The sequence below is a fragment of the Penaeus monodon genome, unplaced genomic scaffold (genome assembly GCF_015228065.2).
Source record: "Penaeus monodon isolate SGIC_2016 unplaced genomic scaffold, NSTDA_Pmon_1 PmonScaffold_955, whole genome shotgun sequence".
Lineage (NCBI taxonomy): Eukaryota > Metazoa > Arthropoda > Malacostraca > Decapoda > Penaeidae > Penaeus > Penaeus monodon.
Genome location: NW_023664936.1, coordinates 20,001 through 29,838, shown reverse-complemented (window position 1 = coordinate 29,838; position 9,838 = coordinate 20,001). Strand labels below are relative to the sequence as shown.

The 9,838-nt window shown below is 41.4% G+C and overlaps 1 protein-coding gene across 1 annotated transcript; it reads left to right on the top strand.

Annotated features, from left to right (window-relative positions):
• The first annotated feature begins 613 nt into the window (after positions 1 to 613).
• Positions 614 to 5,612, top strand: LOC119572078. Its single transcript, XM_037919078.1, has 3 exons — positions 614 to 778; positions 1,163 to 1,610; positions 5,527 to 5,612. Exons 1-3 carry the CDS (start codon positions 614 to 616, stop codon positions 5,610 to 5,612), a joined length of 699 nt encoding a protein of 232 aa, XP_037775006.1.
• Positions 5,613 to 9,838: the final 4,226 nt, after the last annotated feature.

Genomic DNA, 9,838 nt, shown 5'->3' with positions numbered 1-9,838 from the left:
AATGAACAGCCACCGACAGAAGATTTCTGATAACTATGCTTAATGCACAGTTATATGCACAAAATACGAGATTTCTAGGACCCCAGCGATGTTTTTCCACTCCCAGCAGCAGATTTGGTCCTTCCCGACCCCACCCCGTGGGGGGAAAGAGGGTTTTCGGGATTTACATTGGCGCGCACATAAAAGGAGCACCAGGGAACAATTATCAGCTGTCCTTGACCTGTGGCTCCCTTCCCCTGGGGACCTGCCTGCTTCTGGATCCTTTTTCCTTCTGTTTTTATTTGTTAGTGTAGGAATTTTTGTGCTTTTGCAGTAAAACCTTTGATGTATTCTTGGTGGTTTCCCTTGACTGGCACTCGGAAATCCTTTTTAAACGAACCCCGACTTGGCGACCTTGCCGGACCAGACGGTCTGAAAAACGGCACCATGAGGAACCAAATTTGGAAGGGGGAACTGCTGGGCCTTGAAAGCATGGGCCCTTTTTAACTACACAGGGAGGAGAAGAAGGGCGAGACTGGCTCTGTATACAGAAAGGGAGGAGCAGAGGGAGCGTGGGGAAAAGCAGGTCGCAGGAAACCGCAAGGGGAGAGAGGTCGGAAAGAAAAGAGGCACTATGGAGGAATGTGGGTCCCCTTTTTGGCCTTTCTCGGCGCTTCCTCGCAAGGGAGCAGTCGTCGGGCAAAAATCAAGTGAAACTCCCGGGGGTTTGAACGTGGCCCGAGGAGCGCCCACCACAGAGTCACACATGAATGTGATCCCTCTGCTGAACCGCGAGCGGGTAAGATGGACAAAAGGAAGGAGACTCCCGGGGGAAAAAGGCCCCTCGGAAGAAGCAGGCGCGGGCGCGGAAGCCCGGTCGAGGAAACCCCGGCCCCACGGTGAAAAAACACACCCGAGGGGAAAATGACTGCACGTAAGTCGGAGGAGTTGGCCGCCTTTATGTCCGCTTGACAAGGTGGGGCGGGATATGCACCCAAAAGGAAGGACCCCCTTGGGTGGGAGCCGCCCCAAGGATCTGTGGGTTGGACTGTCGGAGGAGGGGTGCCCAGGGGCGCGTGGAGGAAAATGTTTCAAGAACGTACCAAAGGGGGCCCACTGAAGATGCAGGGGGGAGCAATTGGGGGTGCACCCGAACCACCAGTTGGCGTGGGATGCCCGCCAGAACGGCAGGAGGAGCTGCCCGCTAGGCGAGCCCGAGAGCTGTCCGCCCGGAAAAATGTCGGAGGAACTGCCGTCAGGGCGGCCGGAGGAGCCCCCCGCCCGGGAAAATGCGAGGACCACCTGCCCCGGAGCGCGAAGAGCCGCCCGCCAGGGCGTGCGAGGAGCAAAAGGTGGGTTGGGATATGCATTTAACACCAGTTTGGGGGGGGATGCCCGCCCAAAAGGATTTGGGGCATTTGGGCTGCCCGGGGAGCTGCCTGCCAGAAAGTGTAGGGGGAGCTGCTGCCCGGGGGCATGCCCGGGGGAGTGCTGCCGAGGAATGCCCCAGGAGTGCCTGCCGAGAAAAGCCAGAGGAGTGCCCGCCCAGGGCATGAGAGGAAATGCCTGCCGAAGACAGCGGAGGGCGCCTGCCGAGGGGAAGCCGGGGAAGCTGTCGGGAGTAGAGGGAGGTGAGGAGCAACGGTTGCAGCAAATTTTTACAGAAGGGAGGACCATAAACTGGGAAAAATGGGGTGATGGGAAAGGGGAGGTCCTGGGGCCACACACCACCCGGGGTGGACCTGGACTCGGGGTACAGTGTGCCTTTTTGAAAAAAAATCTCAATTTTGAAAGATAATTTGAAGAAAGAAGGGGTAGTCACAACTGCGAGATTGCCAGGACCTCACCCCCCCAGGGTTGGTTTGGTCCCCTTTACGATTTGGTCACACTCGTGGGGAAGAGGGTATCGGGCCTTTTCTTGGCGGGCAATTTAAAGGAGCACCCGGCAAAAATTTACAGTTGCCCAGACTTTTACCTGTGGCTATATATAACCAACCCCCAAAAATAAAAATTTAATATATATATATTATATATATTTAAAAATATATATAATACATATACAATACATAAATATATAGGGGGGAGGTTATGTTTAATAAGCAATGTGTAGGTTTGTGTGAATATTTCAAAATATGTGTTGTTTGTATTATTATAATATATAATTTTAAATTAATATATAATATTTATATTGCATATATATTATAATAATATTTTTTTGGATATGGGTTTTTTTTATATATTTATTGTAATATTATTTAGATAATTTATAAAAAAATATTTTAACACATAAACACAAAAAAAAAAAACAAAAAAAAAAAAAAAAAAATAATATTAAAATATATTTATAAATATTAACATATTTATTGTATTGTGTTTAAAAGTGATGTGACTAAGAGGGACAAGATTTGGTATGTTTCAAAATAGTATCCATATGTTTTAAAAAGGTATCCATGTGCATATTTGTAAATTGATAATGGGAAGGAATTTTGATATATATGATGGACATAGTAAGGTTGATGTTTTCTGTGAATGTGCACGAAAATGAACATTGCGTGTAGTGTACATTTGCAAAAGAAAACAGGTATAAAAAAAAAATCACACATATTTGCACTTTTGATAAACAAGCCCAGCTCAGGGGAAAATTTCCGTAGTGAAAGGCCCCTGGTTTTGCCCATAAGCCACACTAGACAGGGCCAACTTCTGATGGAGGCTTACCCGTGAATCCCCGGGCCAAACTACTCCCATAAAATACATTAAAAACCCGTAGGTGGGGAACCCGGGGTCAGATCGTCCCGGGGAGGGTGTGCTAAAAATTCTGGGTTTAAAAAAAGGCCCCCACATTGGGGAAAGGAACTGAATCCCACTTTTAGATTACTTGGGAAAAATTCTTATTAAATGAGAGTAGGACTCGTGAAGTTTGATGGGTAGGCGAAGAGCAGAAAGGGGAAAATGATGGACTTGTGCTTATTGCGAGGTAAACCCTGGGTGCAAGAGGAATTTGGGGGAGGTTTTTTGTTTACAAAATTTTAAAAGAATTCATGGAATTTATATATAAGTAAAGAGTAGCTTCAGAACAATAAAAACTAAACAAAAGTACAACTTTAAGATTGTTCAATTTTGCCCAACCCCAGCCACAGTGATAAAGAAAAAGGGGAGCTTTAGAAGATGGCAGGAAAACCCCAATGCAAAAATAGATTTTTTGAAAAGAGACTACATTTCGAAATCCATTTTGGGTTCCATCTTTAGGATGAAGAGGAAAGGGAAAGGGGGGGTATAAAAAGAGCGAAAAAGGAAACCGGTAACCGGGCAGGGGAAGAAGACGAACAGAAGCAAAGGAGGTCAAGTCAGGCGGAGGGGCAGGAGATAAGGGCAGGGTGGCCGGATAAGAAGAAGGCGGAGGTTGGGAAGTGAGAAGACTTGTTCAATAAGGTCCTGCTTGGAGCCTTGTTCCTTTTAGAGGAGGCCCCAGCAGAGGATCCTCATCTCTTCCCCCCACTGTGCTTCCTCCAGTGATTGTTTTTTTTGGGGGTTAATTCCTTTTTTTTGAGGGTCATCTACTCTCAGACTTCCGGGGGTTTCCATGGGTCTCCCCTCTCTCCCGTTTGGCAAAAATGTTCAGGATTTTGGTTCCCCTTTTTCCCTCGGTCGGGAGGTATGTCGAGACATTGCTTTGGCCCCCGACCTTCCCTGTTTTGGATTTCCGTACAGTGAAAATTTTCTCTCTCCTTATCTCAAGGGGATTGGGGGGTTGACAAAACGTTCCCTTTTTTGGCACTCTGTTCATTTTCCCGCTGACCCCTTCCTCCATATACAGGAGCCCCGCTAGTGGATTTTAAAACATTTAACCATCCTCTCCATGTAAAGAGAAGTGTTTCCTCCTCGACGCCTTTGGGTCGCCGTTCTCCAAAATGGGTTCCCTCGTATGTTCTCGAGTCCGTTTTCCCGGGGACGGGGTAATTCTTTTCATGGTCCTTTCCCAAAAGACCCCTACTGTTTTTGCATTGTGGGTTTCCATGATAGTTCAAATTCAAAAGTTTAAAATTTTTAGAAAAATATTAATTTTGGAGAGAGTAAAAAAAATAAATAGGGAGATTTTACTCCAAAAAAGGGAAAAGAAAGAAAAACTTAGTGGAGAATAGACACTGGAAGAGGAAAAATGCTAATTTATATACCTGTATAAGAAACCTTTAAAATAATGGATAGACTGGTTGCAGGGTGTGGGTTTACCGGTTGACTCTTTTTGATGAAGGTACAACACAGGGGGGTAACAACAAACGATGTCTCGGGAAAGTGGTGGGCGGGTCCGTGTCGGGCCAACCCCCCCTAAGGGGGAAGGCTGGATCGACCTTACCCCATCGGGGCTGGCCCTAGGGAGTAAACTGGGTCACCTTGGGCACAAGGAGTGAGCGCCACCCAACATTTACATGGAAAGGACTAAAAGGCAGTGGGGGGGGGATGTGGGGAACATCTGCAGGGAAATATGGGGGGGGGGGGGAGGTGAGGTTAGGTTCCGTTTTTTTTTGACCCTTTATATACCTTCATAACTGGAGGCTCAATCACTCAAAATAGAATAATTTTCAAAAAAGAAGGAAAAATGGACATGGAAGTCGCATTTATATTTAAAAACGAAAATTGTTTTATAATTAAATAGGCTCAATACAGTAAAAAAAAATGGGGGAAATTCTTTAAAAAAATGTTTGGGAGTGGGGCCATAGAATGGGCAAAGGCCAAATAAAACATTGAAGGGGAAAGGAATAAAAATAGCTAATGAAGACCAGAGTGACAGAATTTTAATTTAAATCCAAAAAAAAAAATTTTACTTCTGCAACGGAGATTAAAAACCTAACACAAAACAGTTCAGTGACATATAAAGGAGGCACTGAAGTAGGGGGTAAGAAGCAAGCAAATCGAAGTTTCGGGAGAAATAAAAAGCTTATGCAAAAAAAAGTTCAGAAAATTCCTCAAAAAGGAACAAAAAATTTTCCCGAAATAACAAAGATATAGTAAAAAAAAGAGAGATGTGCGGAAATAGAATATAATAATAAAGAAATGTGTTCAGGTACTAGCATGGAAAAAGCTAAAAGGAGACTAGGAATAGGGAGAAATCAAATGTAAGCAACAAGAAAACCAGATGGAGAAGTGGCATATAATAGAATGAAATCATAAGAGCAGTGGAAGACTTTTAGAGGGATCTATACAACTCAAATGAATAACCACAGATAAAAGTGAATGCGGTAACTAGAGACGTACTTAACATCAACAACAGAAGAAAAAAAAAAGAGCGCTTAAAGGCATGAAGAGAGGTAAAACGCCAGGTGAAGACGGAATTAGTATAGACTTTATAATAAACACAGGAGTAATTGCAACATTGAAACTAGCCTTTATTTTTAACAAATGCCTTATCAACGGAAAAACTCTGAGAGCCTGGAAAAGGCAACAATATTTTGATACATAAAGGGATAGAAGATTCTAAAAAAACTACTGACCCATATGCCTCCTTCCTGTTACAAACCGTTCACAAGTCATCACAGCTCGTATCTCTGACAGTTGGATTCAAACCAGCCTACGGAAAACAGAAAGGCTTCCCCAGTGGATTCTCAGTAACAAACCACATCCTGCGCTCACTCAAATAAGATAAATAATAAACGAATGTAGGAAACCCGTGTATGGCATTCATCGATTACAAAAAGGCATTTGACTCTGTACAAATACCAGCAGTATTAGAAGATATTCGAAGACAGGGAATAGAGGAGGTATATTGTAAAATATTGGAAGACATATACGAAGATGGGACAGCAATCATGAAGTTCCACACGGAAACCAATAAAATGCCAATCCAAAAAGGTGTTAGACAGGGCGATACCATCTCAGCAAAACTGTTTTGTTTTGCCTTAAGGAAATATTCAAGAAGCTAGAATGGAATGGAAATGTTATCAAAATAGGAAACAAATACCTAAACAATCTAAGATCTGTAGATGATATTTTCGCCAGTGAATCTGTAAATGAAATGCAGCAACTGAATAGAGAAAGTCTGAAAGTCAGCTTAGGATAAACAAGAAAAAGACTAGAACATGTTCAACAGTAGAGTTCAATTTGAACAGATACATGTACATGGCAAAACGCTAGAGGTAGTAGGACAAGTATATATACCTAAGGGAACTCATATAGCAAATATATCTAGGGGAGAGGAAATGAAGTGACGCAAAAGTCTAGGATTTTCTTCGGCAGAAAAAGTAGCATACAAAAGAGGCCCTTGCCATTAATTTTAAAAAGAAAAGTCTTTATCAATTGGCCCTAAAGTTGACCTAGAACAGAAACATGGACTAAAACCCAAAATTACTGGGGAGAGAGTCCCAGAGAGGGATAAAGAGGTTGATATTGGGGAATTAACCTAAGAATTGGATGAGGGCGACGTGATCAGGGAACGACAAAATTGCAAGATATACATGTGAGCATCAAAAAAAAAAATGGCAATGGGCAGGTCAATAGTCGGGGGCGGGAGGAAAATGGACAAAGAAAGAAACAGACGGGGTTAGTAACATAAAGAGGCAAAGACCGCCCCAATGACAAATACGATAAAAATAACGAAATTTGGGGGCCCCCAAGACTAGAAAAAAAAACCGCAAAGTTTTTGGGGCCTACGTCCGCGGGGTTTTTGTTCAAGCTGATGATATGATAACATAAATATAAATATACTATATATAAACACATATGATCTTACATACCCATATAAAATACATATGTATTATGTAAAATAAAATCACATCACACACATACATTAAATCCACACACAACACACACACACACCCCACACACACACACACAACACAACACTTTAATATATATGTGTGTGTGTGTATGTATATGTAGATATGCATAATATATAAAAATTAATACATATATATAAATAGCATATACATTTTGATTATACAACATTATTTTTATATATATATATTATATATAATAATATAATATGTCCATATTATATATATATTATATATAAATAATAATATATATATATATATATAATATATATACCATAAATCATACATATACAATATATGTGTATTTATGTTGGTGTATGTGTGTGTGTGCGGTGTTGGGTGTGGTGCTTGTGTTGTGTGTTCTTATGTGTTCGTGTGTATCGCTTTTTTTGTGTATTTTTGTGTGGTGTGATTTCTATTCATTTTTTTATGTGCGTGGATGTGTGTGTGTGTGTGGGGTGTTTGTATATATAAAATATATGTTATTTAATATACATAATACACACAACACACAATAATATAAAATTATATATATATATATATAATATTATATAAAATATTATAATATATATAGATACATTAGTATATATTATATATATATAATATATTTTAATATATATTAATATATAATATATAAAATTTTCTAATTTATAAAAATATATATATATTATATAAAATAAAATTATATATATATAATATAATCTTATATATATATTACAACCAACATCAGTATGTGTATAATATATACACACACATAGTTATACATTTTAAACATACATTCGTTACACACACACACATACAACACACACATTATATATATTATATAATATATATTATATATATATATATATATATTATTTATATATAATAAAACAAATATATACATATTATAAAATTATACTATTTATATATTATATATATATATAAAATATTATATAAATATATATATATATTAATATTTTTTAAATATATATATAACAATGTGTGGTGTGTGTGTGATACATTATATTAATATTATATATATATTATATATATATATATATTATATATATATTTTAATATATAATGAAATTATTTATATGTGTGGGTGTGTGTGTGTATTACATAATTTATGGTATATGTATAACACACATCTTTTTCCTATTAAATATAACACTATTTTACACCCCACTGTAAAAGATTTTTCACCCTTATACAAGGGGAAACAGGGGGTAGTTTTACTCGTTAACGGCCTTGACTCTTTATTTTGAGAGTTGACACCACGCAGTAAAAAACACCGAGACATGTCGGGTTTATGGGTTGGTGGTGGGGGGTCGCGGCCAGCGCCCGGGGGAGGGGGCGGAGCTGCCCTTACCGCGCTGGTGTGGCGAGGGACCTCTGGGGCCCTGGGTCTTCTGGGAATAAGTAGTGACTGTTCCAGCCGGAGGAGCGATGCACAGCTGCAGGAAGCAGGGGGGGGGAGCGAGGTGAGGCCCCAAGGCCCCGTCTGCTACACTGATTCTCCACTGGAAGACAGCCACGTGGCCCACTGGTCCCCGGAAATAGAATATCCAAACCCTTTAGAATTACCCAAAACCCTTTTGCTCGGAAAAATACTCGCGCCTCGCCCTCGACCCGCCTTCAAGGAAAAACCTAACGGGCTGTTCTTTCCGTCTCTGTGTCGTCCGGGTGCATCTTCGGGCTCTCGTCCCTGTCGTCCTCACCTCCGGGTCCTTGGTGTATCTGCCCGTCCTTTAAGTCCACCGTCCTCAAAAGTTCGCACAGGTCCCCCTTTGACTTGGGTTTCGTTAGACCTCCTCGTAGCCCCGCCCGGGGCCTAACTCGGCGGCGCCTGCCCACATCCTCAAGATCTCGTCCAGGCCTTCTCGCTCCCACGTCCTGTAATCTTCATCCAGATCTACGGGTGTCGGGGGCAGGGGGGGCTTCCGGGGGGGTGTACCGCGCTACAAGTCCTGGAGTTTACTGGATCTGCAGGCGTCGCCAGCATCGCCTATGCACGCATCCGGGGGCGACTGGTACTGCGGAAAAGGTCGGGTTCGCGGGATCTATGGGGATTTGGGGAAAAGCCCGTCCCTAAAATGGGACCCCTTAAACCCCTTTTTCTGACGAAAATCTCGGTCCGCGGGCCTATGGTGATCTACATGACGTCCTCCCCACGGCATCCTAAGGGCCCGGGAATTTAGCAGGTTCTCCTTCGGGCGTGCCGGGCCGACTGCAATATATAGTCGGGGAGCCCGATATACACGTAAGGGCCAGAGAAGAAAAAAAAAGGCAAAGAGAAGAGGGGGTGTTTTTCACCACGCCGGTTATTTATGAAATTTTCGGTTTTAATGTTTTTTTTAAATTTTTTTTCGTTTTTTTCATTTTGTTTTTTACTTTTACAAAGATAAAGAAAAAAAATAGAAGAGGGGGAGTCAGTAGTGGTCGCAAAGACCTGCTTTAACACCCAAAAGTTTTGATGATAGAGAGTAGATAAGGGAAAGACAACGGGATCCCCGAAAATCTTTTGAATCACAGTCGTCTCACAAAAAAGAAATAGATGTAACTTGTAATCATGTTCGAGCCCTTGTCACAACAGATGCGTGTAGCGTGTGTAAAGACGCTAGCGCTAATGAGAGGGAAGCGAGAGTGCCTCCACAGAGAAGAATCACAAAACACGAATATTTCGTTCACTATAACAAAATGAAGTAAAATTTCAAAGCTGCTATTTTAAGATTATTTAAATCCACATTGAATTCAACAATAAAGATATGCGAAGAATGTAGCTGATGAATGGTGACATAAAAAAAAATTTTGCCAAATTTTTATCAAGCAAATCTTCTCGGGGCAGAAATCTGAAATGCTGGGTAAGTCTATTTGACGTCAGACTTTAATAAAACTCAATAACGGGGGGGTCCTATACCCAAAAAGCCCTATAGACTGAAGCGACCGAGCCCGGAAATAATAACCCTGCTCTCTTTTTGCATATCTTAAAGGGCGCTCGCAAAATTCCCCAAGAATATAAAATTTTCACGAATCCACAAAGCTTGGGGGGTACCCAAAAAATGCAAATGACTTCAGAGGGTGAGAAAAGGTGTTGATTAATAAACGAAAAA